Source organism: Phaenicophaeus curvirostris, chromosome 3 (assembly GCF_032191515.1).
Source record: "Phaenicophaeus curvirostris isolate KB17595 chromosome 3, BPBGC_Pcur_1.0, whole genome shotgun sequence".
Taxonomy (NCBI): domain Eukaryota; kingdom Metazoa; phylum Chordata; class Aves; order Cuculiformes; family Cuculidae; genus Phaenicophaeus; species Phaenicophaeus curvirostris.
In genome coordinates this window covers 18,445,400-18,467,924 of record NC_091394.1, presented here as the reverse complement: position 1 = coordinate 18,467,924, position 22,525 = coordinate 18,445,400, and the positions used below count along the sequence as shown (strand labels likewise).

The 22,525-nt window shown below is 48.3% G+C and overlaps 1 protein-coding gene across 1 annotated transcript in view; it reads left to right on the top strand.

Annotated features, from left to right (window-relative positions):
* Window positions 1–22,525, top strand: part of LOC138718513 (hydrocephalus-inducing protein homolog) — a 67,242-nt gene that overhangs the window by 7,249 nt on the left and 37,468 nt on the right. The window contains exons 5-19 of the mRNA XM_069853023.1: window positions 568–767; window positions 3,333–3,457; window positions 4,464–4,665; window positions 7,303–7,483; window positions 8,222–8,321; window positions 10,542–10,660; window positions 12,680–12,903; window positions 13,701–13,768; window positions 15,053–15,285; window positions 16,124–16,224; window positions 17,480–17,615; window positions 18,036–18,200; window positions 18,906–19,058; window positions 19,759–19,997; window positions 20,496–20,745. Of these exons, the coding sequence (XP_069709124.1) occupies window positions 568–767; window positions 3,333–3,457; window positions 4,464–4,665; window positions 7,303–7,483; window positions 8,222–8,321; window positions 10,542–10,660; window positions 12,680–12,903; window positions 13,701–13,768; window positions 15,053–15,285; window positions 16,124–16,224; window positions 17,480–17,615; window positions 18,036–18,200; window positions 18,906–19,058; window positions 19,759–19,997; window positions 20,496–20,745 (2,496 nt within the window). The remainder of the gene's footprint in view (window positions 1–567; window positions 768–3,332; window positions 3,458–4,463; window positions 4,666–7,302; window positions 7,484–8,221; window positions 8,322–10,541; window positions 10,661–12,679; window positions 12,904–13,700; window positions 13,769–15,052; window positions 15,286–16,123; window positions 16,225–17,479; window positions 17,616–18,035; window positions 18,201–18,905; window positions 19,059–19,758; window positions 19,998–20,495; window positions 20,746–22,525) is intronic.

Here is a 22,525-nt window from a genome sequence, read left to right as displayed (position 1 = left end):
GTTCAGTTTTGGGTCCATCACTATAAGTAAGACATTGAGGTCCTGGAGCACGTCCGGAGAAGAGCAATGAAGCTGGTGAAGGGGCTGGAGAGCAAGTCATACGAGGAGCGGCTGAGGGAACTGGGGTTGTTTAGTCTGGAGAAAAGGAGGCTGAGGGGATGATTCTGTGATTCTGTAAGAGTCTGGATTGCTGCTGGTTAAGGGAATTTGCTGCTCTGTGCAATTCCTAAATCAAATTGCCCGCTTGCTGCTCCAACAATAAGGCGATTCTTACTACTGCTGTAATCTCCAACGTGAAATGACTCTGGTTTGGTGCCTCAGAATCGAAGTATTGGTTTTGTCTGGTTCTGTCAGCTTGCTTCGAGAGCAGGTGGATCCATGGGGTTGTTTCTTCCTTGTGAGCTAACAGCCCTGTGCAAGTCCTGCTGCTGGAATGAAACGCCGTTAAGGTAGAAAGTACCATTGCACTACTGAACGCTGTAGTTGGAGTCATAGAAATACTTGTTTTCCTTCTGCCACGGGGATGGTACCAAATGCCAAGTGCTGAGACTGTTTCTTTCCCTGCAGGATTGTTCTCACCAGCTCACCTTCGCCACAGGAAGGGAGAAGTTTATTGTGCCAATTAGAGCTATTGGTCCTCGAGCTGTCCTGGACTTCCCTGCCCACCTGGACTTTTCCATCTGTCCAGTCAACTACAGCACTCAGAAAACGCTGCTGATTCGCAATGTTGGTAATCGGGAGGCCCGCTACCGCATCAGCACTCAGAGGTAACAGAGCTTGTTTCTTCTGTGCAAAATACTGTTGTGTGATAAACAGTGAACAGTAACAAAAAGGAACCAGAGTGTGGGAGCTGCTCTGTTGCCATAGCTGGAAGTGGGCAGGATGGGGATTCTTCAGTTCCTGACAGTGTTTGAAGCATGATGCATCTCCTGACAAAACTCTGCAAGCTGCAGCGAAGTTCTATACTGCAGTGATGTCTCCAACACAGCATCCAGCAAGACTGATTCTGCTGTTAGATTGAAAAGGAAAACATAGGCAGGCACCTTGGCTGCCTTTGGGCTGCATGAGATGCTGCATAGCAGCAGCAGCTCTGGGAGCTCAGCTCAGGCAGACCAAATGCCGTGTTCAGAAGTAGGTAAGCTCTGAGCTACTGAAAGAGACATTTAAGATGGTGTCATCAGCTATGTCTGTATAAGCAAGTGCAACCAGAGATGGGCAATCAAAGTGATTGGCATTGAGGCCCTGACAATAACACTTAGTGGTCCAGGAACTTTGTTTTGCAAACAGAATATATATTGCTTTTGATTTTCACCCTGGGAGTGATCTTATTAGCCTCCGGATTGCCACACGGCTAAATGAATCCACTTCCTCCCTGAGTCAGGCCTGGATGTGAGCGTGTGGCTTGGGGGCCCAGAGTGTGACAGTTGGTCTGGCCCCTGGGACCAAATATTCTTAAGCAGAATGAGCTCCAAAGTGGAGCTGAGCAGGCACTGGCTTCAAAACTGCACTGCAGCCTGAGAGCAGAGTGCTAGCATGGGCGCAGGCAGAAGATGCAGCAAATGCCTGGTGCGCAGGTTGACGGCCTTTTCTTCCAGAGCTTTGTCTCTCCCAGATTTCCTGGAGAATGCTAGAATAGGCTAGTAGCTGGCTTGCAACCTCCTGGTCATAAGTACCTTCAGAAATGCTTACAAACCTCTGCCAGCCAAACATGCCCATTCTCTGGGGTCACATGCACATGGTTTTCCCATGGTCCCCTCATCAAATGCCTGGTGTGGGCTATGTTGTGGGCAGCCTGCGTTGCTCCTTTTGGTCTCAGAAGGCAGTCACCGGTTTTCCAGTTTGCTGACCTGGAAATGGTAATGCTTTGTTGACACCACATCTGCAAGGAAACCAGTTCAGCTGGCTGGTGAGGAGTGGAGAGTTGCTTGGTCCCAGAGGTCTTGGTGTTAGAGCCAAGGTCAAGACTGCAGCAAAGACCCTGCTGTCTGACTGGGGCTGCCTGAGTTGTCACAGTTTCTCCTCCATCAAAACAAGGCTCAGAAGAGGATTTGACTTTTCTTCTGTGAATTGGGAGGATGCAAGAGGAGCTTCCCCCAAAGCCTGTTGAAGCGGACTTCTAGGATGCTCTTTGAGCAGGCTGCTGCTTTTCACTGTGGGAAATACATAGGCAGGAACCTGTCAATCACTCTACAGTTTTCCTTGGGATTTCCAGATCTCCTTGTTACCACCAAAATAAATACCCAGGCCGTGTTTTTAAGGTGACAAGTTGACCACCGGCAAAGCACTAAACCAAATAACTTCTGTTTTCTAAGTATGGTTGTACAAGAGCCACCCAGCCCAGCTGCCATTGTGCGGAAGTGTTTCATTTGGCTTATCACTAAGCACTAAAGCACTGAGTTTTGTATCTGTCAGCCAAGAGCTGTTTAGCTGGCAACAAATCATTGTCATCACTCATATTAATTTGAAGAACATCAGCACACTTTCATAATTATTTCCAACACATTGCACAGAATTTGTCTGCTGGGCCAAGCAGACAGTTTACAAGCTTGGATTCCCAGACTACTTTGCTTGGGAATAGAGAAAACCTCCATTAAGTTCACCTTGATAGGCTTCTATTAATGGTGTTAAATTCAGCTTAGCATTTAATTGTTCAGGCTGTAAATGGGATTCTCCTTTTGTTTCCATGGGGTAGTATCTAGTCTATGTTTGCATTCATTGAGATTTGTCTGATGTCTCCTTTGCTCAGAGCAGCTTTCATTGCAATGCTGATAAAATTGGACCTTTCCTAGCCTCAGCCAGACTGTTTTTACTAGGTAAAAAATGAATGCTGAAAATTAGACCATAATTATTCTCTGGTCTTCAAGAAACACTTCTATTCTCCCTGTCTGATTTATAGACTGTGATCTCATTGGAACAGGTATTGCCTTGACATTTGCATCTCTTGAGGTGTGGTTTATAGGTGGCAGAATTCCTGAGGCAGTCAGGGTCAAGCTGTGTGTGCAAACAGTTCTCACCACCTCTGTGCTCTTCAAAAACCATTCTTTAACTATATTGCTCGCAGCCAGACTCTTGAGTCTCACTGCAGAGAGCTGGGTGGAAAGTATGGAGGAGAGGAGGTCGTTTTATACCATAGGATCTTCTGAAGTGCTGGATCCCTTCAGAAAGGAGAGTCAGCAGCTCTGTTGCTGATCCTAGATGTTGGGGTTTGCTTCTGCTGACTGTGGTTTGATTGTTCCTTGCTTGCCTAAGTGAGCTGAAGTGAACTAGACTGCAAAAGGAATATAGTCCTCAAGTCTCCCACAATAGTCATGATATCTCTCTTTGTGTTGCAGCCCTTTCTCTGTCGATCCCTCCATTGGGAACCTTGGGATTGGTGAGGCCACACAAGTAACAGTGGAGTTTCACCCACTGGAAACTGGGGATCATTCCAGGTCCCTGGTAGTTCACTATGACACCGGTAAGCGCTACATGCTGCATACTCTCAGCTTCCTTCAAGACAGTTATGATGCAGTTATTTTGAAATAAGCTTTAAGAAGGAGAGCAAATGATGACTTGAGGGATTGTCTCTCCAGCTTCAAAGCATGCAAATAAGCTAAAGGCTGTTGAGGTGAATTGCTAAAGTGAAATGGAAATATTTAATCAATCAGTCTTAAAAGCTGCTTATTGCAGGCATAGAGCAGGGCACCAGGCAATGTCACCCAGCCTCACCTGGCAAGCCCTGGCTGCTTTGTCTTGCACTAAGTCAGACTCCCTGTGATTCGCATACAAAAACCAGCCATGCGGCTCTTTCAGTAACACCAACAGCAGACTGTTTATTACAAAACAGAAGCTCTAAGAACAAACCCGCAGTTTGGGAGGTTGGGAGGCATTTTCTGTGCTTTGCTGTGCTGACTTGCTTGGCTCACCAGTGGCAGCACATCCCAATACCTCATGCTGCTGTCAGTGTGACTTAGGCAGGATCAGGGGCACATGATATTGGTTTAATTTTTGCCTTGTGCTGCTGCTTCACTCGTTCCTCTGAACCTCCCGTTTCTGCCGATGTGCCCCCAGATACCTTTGCTTTGCTGCCCTAGTGGCAGGTCTGCATGAGACTCTGCATGAGGCCTGCCTGAACTGGGACACCTCAGTCACCTGAATGACCTCAATCCAGAATTCCTTGTGACCTGAGTGGGATGGCAACCCAAAGTCCACCTGGGCACATCTGAAAAATCTCACTGTCAGTAGCGTCACGGTGTCACCTTCGGGCTAGATGTCTACAAATACATGGAAAAAAGGCACTTAATGTAGTGTCCAGGACATCCTCATGCAGTCCACATGCAGCTATCAGGATGTGGTAAATGTTCTGGTCTGTGAAACTGTCAATACTGCAAAGAGCCGTAACACTTCCTTCTGCTACTGGTGGTTTGCTCTGTTCTAGTATCAGCAAGTGAGGTGAGAAAAGACTCTGCTGTGCTTTGTTCCAGGTGAAGATAGCCACACACGACTCTATGGATCGGCTGTGGATGCCAACATTTGGCTGGAGAAGGGCTCCTTGAATATTGAGAACACTTACCTTACTCTGGCAAACTGCGGCACTGTGGTCCTCCACAATCAAAGTGAAATTACAGCCCACTTCCAGTGGAAGGCTGCTGCTACTCGGGAACAGGAGGATCAGCAAAAGCTGAGGTTTGTTTGAAAAACTCCTTTCAGCTGGATGCTCTGCACAAGGGCCTCAGAGTGATGTCAGTGCTTTGGAAAGGTTTAGGACCTCACGAGGAGCGGCTGAGAGAGCTGGGGTTGTTTAGTCTGGAGAAGAAGAGGCTGAGGGGAGACCTCATTGCTCTCTATAACTACCTGAAAGGAGGTTGTAGAGAGGAGGGTGCTGGCCTATTCTCCCAAGTGACAGGGGACAGGACAAGAGGGAATGACCTCAAGCTACGCCAGGGGAGATTTAGGCTGGATATTAGGAAAAAATTCTTCACAGAAAGGGTCATTGGGCACTGGAACAGGCTGCCCAGGGAGGTGGTTGATTCACCTTCCCTGGAGGTGTTTAAGGCACGGGCGGACGAGGTGCTAAGGGGCATGGTTTAGTGTTTGATAGAAATGGTTGGACTCGATGATCCAGTGGGCCTCTTCCAACCTGGTTATTCTATGATTCTGTGATTCTAGGACAAGTATCCATCCGCAGTGTCAGGGGATGTCACTGAGCTCCAAGATAACAGAGCTCAGCACTTCCCATTCCAGTTCCACCCGTGCTCCAGCTGAGGATTATATTTTGGGGAGGAAAGTTTGAGTGCAATGACTAGACAGCAAACTTGTGTTTTGTGGGAGCAGAGACCACTGAGGTCCAGAGATCCCTGGGCTACAGAGGGTCCATGAGGCTGAGGAATGTAGCTTCAGGGAGCAGAACTATTGTGACAGTCACTGCAGTTGCTTGCTTCTGTTCCAGCTTTGATAAAGTGGCAACTGGTTTCCAAGCAGGGTGCAGGACAGAGTGCTTTGGTCCTGGTTTCCAGCAGAATGAAGTGTTTCTGCCCTTCCTTAGAGTATGGTGAGAGTTTGGAGGTGGAGGGTTCTGTAGGGAAGGTAGGACAGCACAGAACTGAGAAGCGCGTTTGGGCTTCAGCTGCCTGTGTCTTCCTGGTAGTGAGAGATGGGGCAGGTTCTTCAAAGGGCATCATTGGTGAAGCTTTGCAGTTCTCATTTAGGTCAGCAGAGAAACACTTACAGCTGGGTGAGTGAGTTGGAAATTACACACAAAAGCTTGGGTGACTTGTGAAATTCTTGTGTGACTTCTCAGCCTTGGGTGGATATAGGTCTCTAGGAGTTAGTCTGAACCCATCATGATTAGGAAACTGTCCTAAACTTGCACAATTTTTAAGGGCTTCTGAGCAAATAAGGTTCAGTGTAATTAGGTCAGAAGTGCCTTGAAGGCCAAAACGAGTTTTCCACTGCTCTCTATTTTTAATTGCCCAGTGCATGACTTCCATGGAATCTCAGTGTGTTAAAAGAAAACCTCTTGACCTTCTCTTGGTACTTCCCCCGACCATTCCTTTTCCATCTCTTCCTACCTGCCTGTGTCTCAGACTGGACCCTGAGTGATCCTCTTTCCCCTCAAGAGCAACCAGGTTTCCCCACAGTAGACATTGACCCTTGTTTTTTTTTTTCTAGTTACATTTGATCTTGCACCATTTTGTGTCCTCAACGCTGACCAGGAGGCTTTGTTCTTCCTTACTTGCAATCTTAGGGATGGCCATAGCTCCAGGGTCGCTGTCCTGCTTTCAGAGAAACTTTTGAGGTCTTGGAGCAGGGAGGACTTCTTTGAGGGAGGAGGCAGTGTGGGACTCTGCACTAGGATGTGACCCAAAATGACCTGGATTGTTATGAGGTCTGTCCAGTGATTTGCTCTGTCTCCCTCCTGCAGGGCTTTCTGGGATGTAAAGGTGGAATTATTGTCTGTGGATGGGTTGAATTGAGGGTTGTTCATCTCAGTGATTGGAAGCCCTCCCCATGCACAGCATCGTTTGTCAGCCCTGGAGAAACATTTCCCATTGCACCGTATGGGAGTGAGCCGAAGTGAGGGTTTTTGGTGTTGGTGACAGCATTTGCCCGTGGCTCTGTGTGCAGCTCCGTGGCTGTGGTTCCTTTCTATCTGCATTTGAATTTAGCTGGGTAGTGATCGCTATCCTGTTCTTACTGCTGCACCTCCATCTGCTGCACGGGCAGCCTTCCAGTTATCCCTCAGAGATGTCTCCTGCTGGTTCTTCACAGCCAGGGGACGGGCGTGGGAAGGGAGGACAGCAGTATGCCAGCTGCAAAGCAGCTGTGCTGCAGCAGTGGTCCCTTCTCTTCTCTTGGTTGTGAATGATTTCTGCTACAACTACCAAGCGTGGGAGAGATCATCTGCATCAAAGCTCTGCATTGAAGGCCATAAAGGAAAAAGAAAAGGTGGTTTAAGGCTAGAAGGAAGTGTTTGAATTCAGAGGTGATGCCCCTTCCTTTCTCAGGCCCTCTGTTTTCATGCATATAACCCCATTAAATTTCACCAAGTTGTTGTGATACCTGAATTCATTCATCTGCTTTTCAAGTGTTGTGGGATCCTGTGCTGGAAGGCAGAACTTGTAAGTGTGGAGTAAAACTGCCTGCCATGCCAGAGGGCAGCAGGTGGCAGTTGGATCCCTTGGGACCCCGTGGCACAGGGTCAGCCCCTTGCTGAGCTGCTGCTCTTCCTCCTCGAGTGCGTTGCTGCCCTTGTGCTTACCTGATGATCACTGCAAAGATGTTGCTCATTCAATGATCTGCTTGGTTTGTCTCTCCCTGCAGGCTGTGCCGCAGGCTGCAGAAGCGGGAGAATGAGGTGGATTGCTTTCTCAAGGAGTGCACAGAAGTCCCCACTCTCCGAGAACATGTTCCTCTTCTCTCCCGCGGCTTCCAGCAGCAGAGGGCGAAAGTGCAAGGAGACCCCATGCTTTTCTCCAATGATATTTTCACCATTGACCCAGTGGTAAGCGACAGCTGAGAAGCTCCCTTCCTTCTCCTCCTCCCCCTTCTCCCTGACAAGGTCTCTTGGCAGATCCCACATCAGCTGGTTGGATGTGCTGAGAAAGAGGACTCCAGGTTTGTCTCATGGGGCTGGGAGAACTTATAGCAAAAATCATTTCTGAACTGCGGGCACCTGGCAGGCGGTCAGAGCTGCCTAAAACTGATCTCTGTTGCAAGGGCTATAAATTGAGGGCACTTAAGTGTCCTTACAGCCTTCAGAGGTATCAGAGTGCACTATGTACTTCTAGGTATCTGTGCAGGGGAAGGGTGTCAGTGCAGCACCTTTGTAACCGAGAACAGAAAAATACGTTTGATTTGCTTAGTCTTTTCTGATCTAAGTCAAAGTGTTCGTGTAGCCATAGTGGCACAGGGATAGAGTGGAAGATTTGGAGGAGAGAGGTCCCTTAGACTGCCTGGTACTTCTGAAGAAATCCTGCCTGATTTGCTGGAGTATGAGTCAGTTTGGTTCCTTCTCTATAGCCTGAATTTAACCAAATGCTTCTCCCAGGTGCTGGTAAGGGTGGGGGACTTAGAAAGTTTATTTTGCAGCTGATTCCAGATGCTCTTATAAATTTTGGTGGCAGGTGTTGCTGGCTACTTTCTCTGCACTGATGCTCAGAGTAAGTGCTCCAGGTGCGGAGCTGAAAACAAGAAATGTAATATATGAAGATGCATGATTTGTCTTCTGCTTCTGTTTTAGGAGGGAGATGTCTTGCCAAATTCTTCAATTGAAATTAATGTGATCTTTAAACCCCAAGAGGCCAGAGTCTATCAACAAACTGTCTACTGCGACATCTCAGGTATGGCTCCTTCGTCTTCTGTCAGGCACAGGGAAGGCGAGGCACAGTTCACTCTGCTCTTGTGTAATTGCTAGAAAGGGTCAGCGATCAGCAGGGTTGTGCTGGCATGTGCCCACTGTCCCTGTGATTTCCAGGTAGCCTTCTGTCCAAGACCAGCCTTCAGGATGCCTGGCTATAAGCTTAGATTGCTGATCCCAGAACAATCAAAGCATGAATTTGCCAGGGCTTTGCCAGCATTTGCTCTCCTGTGAGGTGTCTGTGAAGGCCGAAGAACTACAGAGCAGAAGAGCTTTAATGGACAAGTACGATGCTCCTGTAGACCATTTCCGTCCACGATGAGTCTCTATTATGCAGATGCACCATCAAACTACTGAGGTGGTAGAGGCTGAGTTACCACTGTGCTCCCAGGGCCCAGATCACCTCCCACTGCCCAGACGCTGCCAGACCTTAGGTGGCTGAGCGCTGCTGAGCACAGGGTGTCTGCGAAAGGACTTCCTCTGGCCAGCACATGCTTCTCTCCCTGTGTGGACATTGTCACCTTGTAGCTCTGAGTCCATGGTGCATATGGGTAGCATTGCACAGGGCTGGGTGAGCACCCTTCCTGGGAATCAGAGTTCAAGTAGTCTGTTAGACAAGCTTTATATTCATCCCATCTTTCAGAAGTGCTGTCAAGTCGTTTTCTGGGAGCAGTTGTCATTGCCCTACCCAGCTTTGCCCCTCATAGCAAGCTGTGTGATTCAGGTTACTTTGTCCTTCCTCTGCATCTCTTGCATGGTGCTCCTATAGGTGGTTTTCAAGAGTGGGCAATGGCTGTCTAGCTTCCTTCCAGGGAACGTTATGTTTTTTCCCATCTGAGAGGAAGAGGTGAGAGGCCCGTGATCCCCAGCTCCCATTCTGGAAGGTGAAGAAATGACTGACCCAGCTGCTTTGTTTCTTTCCTTACTGCTCCAAGCTGACAGATAGGAATGCGGTGGAGCAGCTTTAAACAGTAACTGCAGGATTTACTGGGCAAACGCCCCCTGGGGTAATTACACAGGGCTTATGTCAACAAGAAGTCTTCCTGCCCACCAGCTGCAGTTGTTGGGGCTGTGGAAGGAAAAGATTGATTTAAAAAGATGCTCCCAGGCGTTCCTCGCTCAGTGCTGTTCTCCTGGCTCTGAGGTTCTTGTACTGGTGATAGGGGTGTCCCTCACATTGCTGCAGGGCTCTCTAGGGGTTGTGGCAGGAAAGCTTTTTTGTTGCAGAGAAACAGGAAAACTATTTGTGTGCAGGCTTGTAACTGGCCTGGGAGCTACAAGAAACAGAGCTGGGTAAATGATGGGTGTTTAACAAGAGAAGTCTGTTCTTGAGAGACCCTGATGGGCCCTGGGGAGAGGTGAACTCTTCCACTGGCTCCTTGGAAGAGGACCTCTGGCTGGTCATTTAAATGATGCGCCTGCCCCTATCCCTTACAGAATAGAGCTGATCCACTCGATTGTCAGGATGGAAACTGTCCCAGAGCTGAGGTGCCTGGGTACGGAGAGTTTAAAGAAGAAAATGATGATCTTTAACTAGAGATTCAATTAATCCTGCCTCTTGGCTTCTCTCACTGCCTTGTTCATGCATTTGGGTGCCAGTCACAAATCCCTTTGGAGCATGATGTGTGGGTGGCATGCATGCCTCTTGCTGGGATTATCTGGCAGCTTTGCTGCAGTTGCAGTACTGTGACTTTTGCAGCTGGATCTCCTGCCTCACTGGGAAAGGACTTTGCTGGCCTCAGCTTTTTTTGCAGGTCCTGCGCTAATGGCTTAGCAGATGCTTCTGGATTGGTTCTTTACAGAACTGATCAGCACTGGTCACGTTGCAAAACTGGCAGTTAGGCAGTGGTTGAAATTTGCTCTTGGAAAATATTTAAGCTCAAAATGAACTTTCTTAATTATTCATGCAAATAAAGCCGTGGCCCTTGGGTGCTGGGAGGGAGCACGCGTTGTGGGGCTCAGCTGCCAAAAATTCATTTTTGTGTTTGTCTGTACACAGAACGGCAATTGGTTAAACTTTTAACTGATTGGTTAAAAATCAGGCAGCAGCCCAAGGGCGTACCTCCTGAAGGTCCTGTATCTTCTCCTGGAGCATCTAGAGCTGGTCCCTTCCAGCCTGGAGTCAGGGACTAGCGTGGAGGCAGCCTGGAAAATCCAGGGTGACAGAGGGTAATATTGTACTGAAACAGAGATCTCTCCCCAGGCCGTGAAACCAGGCTGCCCCTCCACATCAAAGCTGAAGGCATTCAGACCCGGCTCTGCTTCAGCTACGAGCAGCTGGACATTGGGAACGTTTTTGTTGGATCGGCCCACAGCTATGAGGTAAGCAGTAGGGGTACACAGGAATTGGGGTGGATCCTGATGGCTTTCTGGGCAGCTGTGAACCTTGTGGACCTGCGGGATTTCTGGCAACACAGGCAGTTGTGGGCAGGGAATATTGACATAACAGTCAAATGGTTGGGGGGATGGTGGTGGTGGTGGTGTCAGAGAATGTGGATGCTTTTTGATGGGGTCCAAAATGCGCATGTGTTATTCATGAAGCCCTAATCCCTGCCTTTGGGCAACCTCCCTTTGAGGTCAGCTGGGAGGCTTCATGCAAAAAGAACCCAGCACCCTGACACAAAAGCAACACTGGATCAGAAAGCCACTTCAGACTTGGGACTCTAAAGAGAGCAAAACATTTCTGGAAAGAAGCAGAGAACTGTCTAGATATTTGCAAATTTGTCCCTCCTCCCCCCACTGTCAAGACTTCTGCAAAAAACAAGATAAAGCAATGAAAAGAGGTAGAAAATGAGGTGATACACTATGCCAGATGCTTTTGAAAGATAGACTCTGGCAGGTGAGGACACATTAAGGTGTTTTCTTACCAAAACATTGTGCTCTCTGCATTTTTAATGCTGATGCTTTATTGATTCTCTCTGTATCAATTTATCAATATCATTACCTGAGAAAATACGAATAAGTAGGTGATGTTGTTAGTGCCACAGTGAGCAGCAAGGCTGGAGCTAAATCTCAGCTCAGCATAGAATCCCTGAGTGTAGTTTGTTACTAAAGTGAAGAACAGATGAGAGGAGAGAGAGCAGTTTTCAATCCACCACTGCAGAGTTGAGGTACAGGAATATTTTCAACAGCCGCTGCAAGAATAAAAAGAAGAGACATCTCTGCTTCCATCTCAGTTTTTCTGACAGGTTTTGCAAGGCCAAAAATTAGGGAGCAGAAATCCAAAGCAGAGAGATCAGCCCACAGAAGTGGCAGGGCTTGCCCCTGAAGCAATTAGTACCATTCCAGCTCTGTTCTGGATGGGCTCCTTGGTGACAGCATGCAGGCAGATGTGGGCACTCCTTCCCTGACATGAAAAGAGGTTCATCTTGGCAAATGCTGCGGGATTGTGTCAATCGTTCAAGGCAGCTGATCTACTGAGTGTTCAAGAAAATAGGCGTGGTTCTGAATTTTCAGTTATTCTCACAATGGTAAATTCATTTGTGGTGGCTGTATTTAGGGAAGAGAAATTCTTTGGAGTAGACGGAGCAGCTCTGCACCTCCCGCTCCTCCTTTCCTGACATATCTGTCTAAACTGTCACATTGAAGTCAAAATTAAAAAAAAAATTTGACTGATGTCCTGTAGCAGAGCTGGAGAGCGTTCCTGAGGTTGGTTTTAGTGCAGCCCCAGGGTGTCTGCTGCAGGCAGTGACCTTGTCGGCTGCAGTGGAAGCTGAACGTATTCTGCCTTTGGCAGGACCAGACTCACGTGGGGCAGAAGCTGTTGTGGCTGAGTCACACACGAGGCTGCAGTTGGCCTTCAGGGTTCTTAGGGACAGGGCTGCATTGACAGGGTGATGCTGTGCAGCTCCTCTGCAGTGCAAGTCATAGAATCACAGAATCATAGAATAACCAGGGTGGAAGTGACCCACCGGATCATCGAGTCCAACCATTCCTATCAAACACTAAACCATGCCCCTCAGCACCTCGTCCACCCGTGCCTTAAACACCTCCAGGGAAAGTGACTCAACCACCTCCCTGGGCAGCCTGTTCCAGTGCCCAATGACCCTTTCTGTGAAGAACTTTTTCCTAATGTCAAGCCTAAATCTCCCCTCCTCTCTACAACCTCCTTTCAGGTAGTTATAGAGAGCAATGAGCTTGAAGCAGACTGCTCTGTGTCAGTGGCATAAACCCAGAATGATTCTGTTCATGTGAAGTTATCACTACTTTGCATGAAAAAAACCAAAGGCAGAACTTGTCCTGTTTGTATTTTCTTTGGCTTCAGCTAAGCACAGCCCATCAGCCTTCTGTGAAATGGAAGATTTCTTAATGTATTTCTGTTTTGCATTCTTACTACTGCAGGTGTTCCTGTTTAACAAAGGAGTCATCGATGGTGCCTTCAGCCTGATACCTCCAAGGACAGCTCTGGGCTCCTGCTTCACCTTTCATCCCCAGAAGGGCATTATTTCACCAAATGGGCTCCAAGTCATCAAGATCTCCTTCAGTTCCACCATCCTGGGGAAGTTCACAGAAGAATTCAGGTTCAGGGTGAATGGATCTGCTGAGCTTCTGACTTTGACTATCAGGTAAGGAGGGATGTAGGAGCTCTTTGGGCACATCTGTAGCCATCTCTGGATAATCATCTCCCTCCAACCTCATTTTGTGATGAAGCAGAGGAGTTGTCTGAGGTCTTAGTGTGGGGTTGCTAGGATCAAGACGAAGACAAAGAGCCAAGGCTTTTTAACCTTCACTCCAGTTTGAATCCTGCAATTCCAGCAGCAAATGAAGTGCGGTTCTTTGTAAGTGGAAGTGACTGTGCCTCTGATGCTCTCAATAGCCAGTGTAGCTCTGAAAGCCTTGGGTCCCTGTGGGAAGCAGCTTTGCCTTCATGGTGGGTTGCTCTGCAATTTTCCGAGATGCTGTGTGCCTGGAATTTGGCAGCAGCGGGTTCTTTCTGTGACCCTTTGCTATCCCTGTGTGAGAACCCCAGGGCTTTAAGTGATTTCCGTGGTGGGAAAGAGTTTGCGTGAAGGCTGCAGGGGAAAGGTGTGGAGTTGTCTGCTGCCCAGCCCGGGCTCCCAGGACATTACGGATGGGGAAACTGAGGCACAGAGCCATCATTTGTTCAGGGTCCTTCATGGGGCCAGCAGCAACCCGAGGGCAAACCCTGCCTGGCACAGTGCCCTGAGCCGCATCAGTGGCTCTCAGATGCTTTGCCTGGGCTGCCTCCAGTCCACATGGATGTCATGCTGAGCACGAGGGTGACTGGTTGATTTGAAACTCACTGTGATTCTGAGACCAGGTTTCGTTGATCTTAGTGGTAGTGCAAGCTGAAAGCTTAGCACGTCTCTAACCAAGCTAACACTTGTCTTTCTCCTCACAGGGGCTGTGTCACTGGACCAGCTTATCATTTTGCTGTACCTTCCCTCAATTTTGGTGATGTCCCCTTTGGTGAGTGCACCCTGGGCTGGGACCTTGAGTTGGGAGGTCTGTGTGTGGCCAACATGGAGCCCTGCAGCATGAGAACATCCATCACTTGTGTTCCTCCCTAGTGGCCTTTGGGGTGTTAAACCAGGGCTGCTGGTTGCTTAGGCAGTATTCAGCCGCCATGAGATCAAATGGGACCAAAGGAATAGAAAGTCAGTGTGTCCTGACATCCCTCGTATCTGTCCAGCCCCAAGCTCCTGATCCTTGGCAGGAGAATGTGTGTGCAAGTCCATGTCCCAGAAGGGCCCTGGGCATGGGACTGCAGGAGAAGGGAATTTACGCCACATACGAACCTGTAGCTGCTCTGGGTGAATGTTCCTGATGCAAAGCAAGGCCCCCATTTCCCACCTGACCTTCAGTGTGAGATGTTACATAGCACTGCAAGGGCACCTTGTTATCACCAACCAGCAAATATGCCCAAACGATGGCTCTTCATCAGGCACTGATGTCCTTGGAGATGTGGGCTCCTTCCCTGATGAAAGGCCATCTCTGCTGACAGAACCAGTGGCTGAGCAACCAGCGCATCTCCGCTGAAATGCAGATTCTGGTTTTGCATCTCAGTCTCAGAAAAGGCTTTTTACTGAGATGATCTCCAGTTTAAGTGCAAAATCACTTGTGGACTGACTGAAGGGCCGTTATCATTCTGTGCCCAGGGCGCCTCTGTTCATGGACCATTTAACAAATCAAAGGTCAAGTGGCTTCTTGTGGAGTGGCCTGCAAGTTGTCCCGTGCTCGGTCTGGTTGACCAAAACCAGGAGATGCCTTAAGGATCCTGCGTAAAGAAACTGCATTGGAATGCTTTTCATCATGCTGTAGTTCCCAAGCTCATCCGTCCTTTATCTTCCTGTAGCTTCTCCTCAATGCCAATACGCTACTTGTTCACAGAGTTAACAGGGGATTTTATGGATTCAATGTTCAGAATAAGTGGTCTGTCTGGATGCGCACTCATAAGTGAAATATAGTTCATGCTGGTTTGGGTGGGGGTGTGAGAGAGCTCCTCAGTTAAAGAGAAAGAAACTTCTTGTGTTCAGCATTGCTAAGAGCAGGCATTACCAAGGAAGCAAGCTCGGTGATCAGTATAAAAGGGAACTTCAGTGACAATTCATTACTTGCTCAGTTTCTCAAATTGGCTGTAATTCAGATAGAAAAGAGGTAAACTCCAAGCACAGTTTTATCATAACAGGGTATTCACACTAGGAATCCTTGGATAGTTGGGTACATAAATTCATACTTGGGTTGTTTTCCTAGGCTTCCCTCGCACATTGTCGTGTCGCCTCACTAACACCTCCTTGGTGCCCATGACCTTCAACCTTCACATTCCTGGGGACGGCTACGGAGCGCCCAGTGTCACCAGTTCTACTCTGATGTCAGACGACACTTTCCTGTCCAGAAGGGTAGCTCAAGGGTATATCACTCCAACTGAATTTACCATAAATCCACGCAGAGGGACCATCCACCCCCAGGAATTCTTGGATATCCAGGTATGGGAACAGTCTAGCCATACGTGCTTCAGCAGGTGGAACTGAAGCTTTGCTATTGTATGAGAGGGTTTTAGTGCTGCTAGTATACACAAGTAAGATACATGCACTAGTGTTAGGGTTTTCTTGGCTGGGTTACTCTGGGGCATTTCTGAAGGAGCACCATTTTCTCTCCAAAATCATAAGCTGAGGGTCTTGTACTGTATTGTCAAGGAGAGAAGCCATTCATGTTTTGAGAACTGCTTAGAGCAATTTCTTTGATTTGCTGTAGGCAGAGGAAAGATGAGGACAGAAGGTGGCTGTTATAAAAAGAGAGATGTCATTGCATGAAACAGTTTATTTTTCTGCTCGGTCTGATTTTGCCTCTCCTGTTGAGCAGAAGGAGCTGTATTCACTGCAGAGATCTCCAGTGCAGGCTGAAAAAGCTCTGGGACCTGTGAACTGCACAGTGTGTGCTGGGCCACGTTTTGCCCTCAGCTTCCCACTGTAAAATTGAGCTCATTTTCATGGTGTCAACGGTTTTCCCCTGGTTTTACGTTATTGTAGTCGAGAGTAAAACTTGGTCCCTTAATTTTAATGCAATGGTGAGTAGAGCAGTAGCCCAACGGTGTTTCGATTTAGCTCATATATGTGCTCTGATAACTGCACGGTATATTTAACAAAGTAGATATTGTTAGAAGACTGTTATCACTCCTGTAGACTGTGCTCTACACATGGACCAGTAGAAGAATTAGGGCAAAACCCTCCCTTTCCTTACCATGGAAGGAGAACTGGAGGACACCATGCATAGCCAATGACTTTTGAGAATGATGAAGCATTTGCTGCTCTTCTCTTCTACCAGGTCACTCTGTGTTCCAACACTGTGAGGAGTTACAAACTGGCACTGATGGTGGACGTGGAGGGCCTTGGCCAGAAGGTGTCATCATTGCTCCTCACAGCCAGGTATCTTTACTTTCTTTGCAGCTCATTGTCTCTCTTTGTGTGTTCACCACCAGCACGCTGCCTTGCACAAGCTTTGCTGACTGCAGCTTCCAAGAAGAAGCACTGTCTAGCTTGCCAGCTCTACCCAGCCAGACGTGGGAGCATCAGTGCTTTGAAAGCTGCCCATGTTGTGAAGCACCTGGGCTCCAGTGGACAGGCATGGCCCTGAGCCTTCTCCTAAATGGAACAGTAATTATAGTCATTATTGGCCTGGATTTTGGTGCTTGAGGTGTAACAAATTTCCAAAGGGCCACCTCTCCTCCTTCGTGCAAGTGCTAGAGTTGTGCTGGGTTGCAATCAAAATGCAAATATTGTTTGGGATGCAATGAGCTTGCTGAAAGCTGCTGTCTGGTTCAGTTAATGAAGGTGCATGCAGGTGGGGAAGGGGCTTGTGGCAGGACTGGTGAGGGAAAAATCAAGGTAAGATCTCATGAAGGGGGAAATAGTCCTTGTTGTGGCAAGTGAGCTCACGTTTTTCTGCTTCCCTCTGGTTCTTTTGAGCATTACCATTCTCAGGCTTAAGCTGAACCTGCAGCCAGGTTCAGTCCTGTTGTGCTGTACTGATTATCTTTTTGATTAGTTGCCTGAGAGAGGGATTAGTTTCCCTCTCTCAGGCATAGCCGTTCAGTCAGTATCTGGGCTGCAATTCTGTAAAAGTAGAGTAGATGGGAAGAGATGGTGTATGGACCCATGGGGTTGGAATTAGGAGACGGCGATCACCCACTGCATAAAGGCAGGCGGTGGCAGGTGCCCTCCATCGCTGGGACAAAGTGGCTGAGATTTCAGGCAGGGCAACAGTGCTGTGGGAGGGGAGGGAGTCATCTTTGCTGAGATACTGGGGTCTTGTGTTCCCTGAGCCTTGGCAATCACTGGGTCCCATTGGGAAGGCTCCCCCTGAACTCATGCCTTTCTGGGACCATTGGATAGGTCCTTGCAAACCTCCTGCAGTGAAGGTACCCATCAGACAGCTCTGGCACGGGCAAGTTGCTTTGCCTGGGCACCTGGCAGCCTCTGTGATGCTGAATCTCTGGGTTTTCCCCTCCTTTACAAAAGGTTGTTGAGTAAGGAGTTAAAGGCAGTTTCTTGCTGTAGGGGTACTAAATGTCTGTTTGACAGTGACAAACATGTTGTGTCAAATTTTTTGCTGTTCAGGGGGTAAACAAATTCTGCATTCTCTCAGTATCTCTAATTCCCTTTTTGTCATCTCTCTGCCTAGATGTGTAGTTCCTCTGCTGCGAGTGCTCAACCCTGTGGTGACCTTTGGACAATGCTTCCTAGAAGTCCCCTATCAGCAGATGCTGACCATTGTGAACGACAGCAATCTTCCAGGCTGCTACAGGATTCTTCCTCAGGTTTGGCATTGCATCCGCCTCCTGCCCTCTAATGCTATCAAGGGGATTATTAGAGAAAAAATAAGAAGGGTTCTGTATAAGACTGGTGAATTATATTCAGGTTGGTTCCTGTGTCCATATTCCTACCTGAATATAAACTCTTTAGGAAGCAGTTTAGCTCCTAATCCTTAGGATGCTTTCATGAAGGAGAACTTAGAGGGTTGTGAAAAGGTGCTGCAAGGAGGCTGCCAGCACAAGTGTGGGTGTGGATACAGCAGCTTCTGGAACCCCTCAAGGTGCTAAGCCCATGCTGGTCTTGCATTTGGTTTTGTGCCTTTCTGCTTTGTCCTAGAGGTTTTTTAAAATGTGTTAATTGCTGCTGTGGTAGTTGTCAAGAAGTTTAGTTTCCTCTGAAGCTGAGTTTGATTCTGTCCCTTACAGGAATACAAGGAGGATGCTGCTGTACTGTACTCCAGCCTCATGCCATGTGGGATTATCCAGCCACACAGCTCGGTGGAAATCCCGTTCACGCTGCAAACCCGGGTGATGGGAGAGCAGGACACTGTTGCTCGTGTCGTGACAATTGGGACGGAAGGATCCCCACTGGTGAGTGCTAGGGGAGATGCCTGTGCACTTGTGCTGGGAAGGCCTAAAGGGTACAGGGATTCTTCCTGAGGAAACAAGGACTTGTAACACGTGGCTGGTGTGGACAAGGACCAAGAGGATTCACAGCATGAGCAACAGCCAGTACCTCGAGAAGAGGAAAGATGGCATCCTTTTAGATGGTGAACTGAGTGTCTGACACAGCATTTAATGATGGATCTCTGAGAAGGGATAGCAAGCCCAGTCTGAAACTCAGCACAGTCCCTGGGTCTCACACTCTGCTGCATTATTGGATTGAGCAACTGCTGCTTCCTTGGGACTTTGGTTCAGAAGCACACAGGGAAATCCCTGAAGCCTGCTAAAGCAAGCACTGTGTAAGAAACTGTGCTGATAGTCAGGCCCATCACATCTGAGAAATATCCATCACATCTCTCTGCCAATGCCCCAGCCAACGCCACGGGCCCGGAGCTGTGGAAATGCAAGCGTGAGAAACTGGGCTTGTTCATCTGCTCATAATGGGAGCCTGTGGCTTTCAGACGGGATTACTCCATGTCCCACACTTGCTCCAGGCTTTCTTTTTCAGTCTGTCAACGCTGCAAGCTTTAAAGAGCTGTAGTTATCCCTCAGGCTTGGAGCACTCAGAGCTGTCTGACCTTTTTAAACTTTCCCTGGTTTTTTTTGATCTTTCCTACCTGCTTCTAGGAGCAGGAAGTCCATTTGGTGAGCATTGGAGAAGGACCAGTTGTCTATGTGCATCCAAGCAAGATAGATTTCGGCAGTATCCAAGTCCTGCAAGATGTTTCCCAAACTCTCCACCTGTCCAACCAGACTGCCACCCCTGCATCCTTCTGGGCAGAGATGGTAGGTATCTGTGGGGCTAATTTCCAACAAAAGTGACTGGTCTGTAGCAGCCTGTGAACTAATTTTTATATACAACATTTTCTGTCAGAGAGAAAGCAAGCTGTTCCACCACAGTGCAACAAGGGGAGCCTGGCTCTGGGGGCAATTTTACCTGGAGCAGTCCTCAATAAAATAGGGAGTTTGCAAGGCTGTTTGAGCAGAAATGAGCCTGGATCATTTTGACAAGTTCTTCCTTTGTTTTGTGGAAAGTGCTTAGCTCTGACCATCATGCTTTTGGAGCTCCAGGAGATCAAGAGAACCCTGTAGCCCATTGCTGCTGAGAGGGCATGGGTTCCCCTCTGGTTTCCCTGTTATGTCTGCTTTTGCTTTGTGTCACATTCCTGTTAATGATAGAGACCAAGGTGTGGATGCTCTCTGAGGAGAGGTATGGCTTGGCAAAGTACAGCTGCACTTTTAATGCTGAGTTATGCTTCCTCCTTCACTTGTGCAAGGCCAGAATGACCCAATCACTTTAATTAACCAACCCTAAGTAACTTCAAGAAAATGGAGTGTGGTGGCTTGTCAGCCGTCCCTTAGGTCAGCATCCATCCGTCTCTCAGATGCTGCTGGTGTCTATTGTAACCAAACTGTGGTAGCTCTTATTCCCAATGCTAGTCTGTCCTGGTTTCCCTCCTCAGCTAGTGTCTGGCTTGTCTTACAGGCTGGCAAATGCTCACGCTGTAGGATTGAACCCAGTGAAGGAGTGATCCCCCCCAACGCCGAGCTGTCTGTGACTGTCATAGCAAACTTGGATGACACTGAAGTATTTCATGATGAAGTGAAGGTGTTCATTAAGAACAGCCGTAGCTACGTCATCCCCATCCAGGCTGTTGGCATGGGCACCACAATAGTCACCGACAAACCCATTGTTCCGGAGCTCAACTTGGGGCTGCGCTTCAGGTAGAGTATGTCTCAGCTCCTGCTCCTCCCGTGGGCTCAGCAAGGAGGAGTTTTGCCGTAGTCCTTCAGCTCATTCTCCTCGTGCACTCCAGGTCCTGGCGCCATTTCATTGACACTACAGGAATTCTTTTAGAAACATTTTATGGCCACGTGAATGTGGGTTGAGATCCTCAAAAGGCACCAAAATGGAGACCAGTTGCTAAATCATCTCTCAGTTACCCTTAATTTTAATCTCTGTCCACAGCGACTGAGATGATGTTCTTCACAAAGCTTTTCCTTGCTGTCCACACACAGACCACCTGCTGGACGGGGATAAGCTTAGGGGCAGCCAAGGCCTGGCTCTTGCTGCGGGTTGGTGCTAGGTTGCTAGGTCAGCCTTTTGGGAGGTGGCTTTCTTGCCAAATGCACAGTCAGATAATGGCTTTGGGGCACTGAAGCTGGATGACTGCTGTGAAATAGCAGGTCCCATGACATTTTCGATCTCTGCTTCTCTTCTAGCAAAATTCCATTCTGTTACCGCTTCAAGGTAACGAACAAAGGAAGACAGACCCATTTACTCTGTTGGACAGCCGAAGGGTTTTCCACATTTCGCCAGCATCGTCTCCGTGCCCTCAGTACCACCAAGGGCAATTCCTCCCAGAACCGCAAATCTGCCTGCCCCGTGTTTAAGCTTCAACCGCCGAGAATGGAGCTGATGCCGGGCAAGAGTATGGAGATGGTGGTGGAAGGCTTCTCCAGCACTCCACAGGTGAGGTCCCCGACAAGTCCTTCCCATTGGATCACCTCCGCTGGGACTTTTTCAGCAGCCCCTTGATATTTGCCTGAGAAGAGAGGCAAGTGCTTTCAACAAACTGTTTTAGTGCCAGAAGTTACCACGGCAGCACCAGTTGCTTTCCTTGCTGGCCACCATCAATTGCTAAGGCTTTTCCATGTTTCTGTAGCTACCGTAAACCCAACTTGTTGATACCCAAATTTGATCTGAAGGAAGCATCTGTGCTTCAGGGGCAGACAACGGGTTACGAGGTGTCATGTGCTGAGGCAGAAATGAAGGGCAGAGAGTTACACTTAGACTAGGAGCAGAGGCAGAAAATGAATTAACAAAAGCAAGGTAATTCTCTGGGGGAAGCAGTGAGTGGAACAAAATCCCTTGGGAAGGGTGGGGAGTGTATGGGAGCGGCATGGATTTTCCTCTGTAGACAAAGACAAGCAGCAGGCTTGTCTAGCACTGAGTCCTGGAGGAGAAAATCCAGCACAGTGTGTCAGCTTTAATGATCGATGTGATGTTCTCCCTGTGGGAAACTGTTCCCAAGGATCGTTATAATTGACAGCTTGACAGCTCACCCCAGCCTCTCAACCAGCCCTGCTGTCCTAAGGGCAGCCAGGTCTCGCAGCGCCCCTGGGTGGCAGCTTAGAGGGGGAGATTTCAGCACGGTCACTGGCTGTCCTCCTCCCTGGACCCTTCTTCCCAGGGGAAATGTGATGCTGTGGAGAAGCTGCCAGCTAGCCCTGGTGTGCATTCCCTGTCTCCGGAATCACTGGGCATAGATGTTTAAGCAAATGTAAGATAAACATCCATTAAGCTCCTGCTGATAGTAGTGTTTTGGAAGGTGTTTTAAAGGGTTGCCTCAGTGGTAGTTTTAGGAAGACTTGACTGTGATGGGACTGTCCCTGTGCGGTTCTGAGCTCCAAGCGTTTGCTGAAGAGGAGAAAAAGGTTCCAGAAAGGAAAGGTCTGGGCTCTGGTGAGGGTGTCTTGCCTGGAAAGCCAAAAGGGTGTCTGTGAGTACAGCTGGCTCCCGCAGTCAAAATCTGGAGGACTTAGTGCTCTTCAGGCTGGTCAGAAGCCCAGCTCCCTGAACTGCACGTGCAACACAGATGACTTTGAAGACTGTAGGCTCTGATGAGGAGCTGGGTTGTGGCACTGTACCAGAAGGAAGAGTGAGAAATGAAGGGAGGAATTTGAGGAAGTGAAACCATGAGAAATCAGGAAAAAGTGTTGAATAGAAGAGCATCCAGCTTAAGCAGAGGGTTTCCCTCTGAAGTGCAAGACATCCTTTTCCTAGGGAGATTTCTTTTAAAACCATCTCCAGGAGGACACAATTCACCCTTGGAATGAGTACTGCCACTTTACTGGAAGGCAGGCTGGCTGTTTGGAGTTTTCCCATGTACCTTTTCCACTAAGCTTCCAGGAGAGGGTTTGCTGGCATTGGTCCTTCTGCCACCTATGTCCTTTAATATGGTTACATATTTTTAAATTGGTTCCTGCAGCTTTCTGTAAGCATTATGTTAGCAGCAGGGTACATCAAAGCATTAGTCATTTGGGGCAGTAGTTATTAGAGATGTGGACAGCACCTGGCTCACAAGTGAATTTGTGGATGTTAGGGTGTGGCGGTGTGGGCATTTGAGTGCAAAATAAATAGGATGCGGTATAAAAGGAAGCAGGGCTGCTGAGGAAAGCAATGGCCGTAACTTTACGACAGTAATACCCGCTGATGGTTGATGGCCAAGTTCCCATGACACAATTTCATG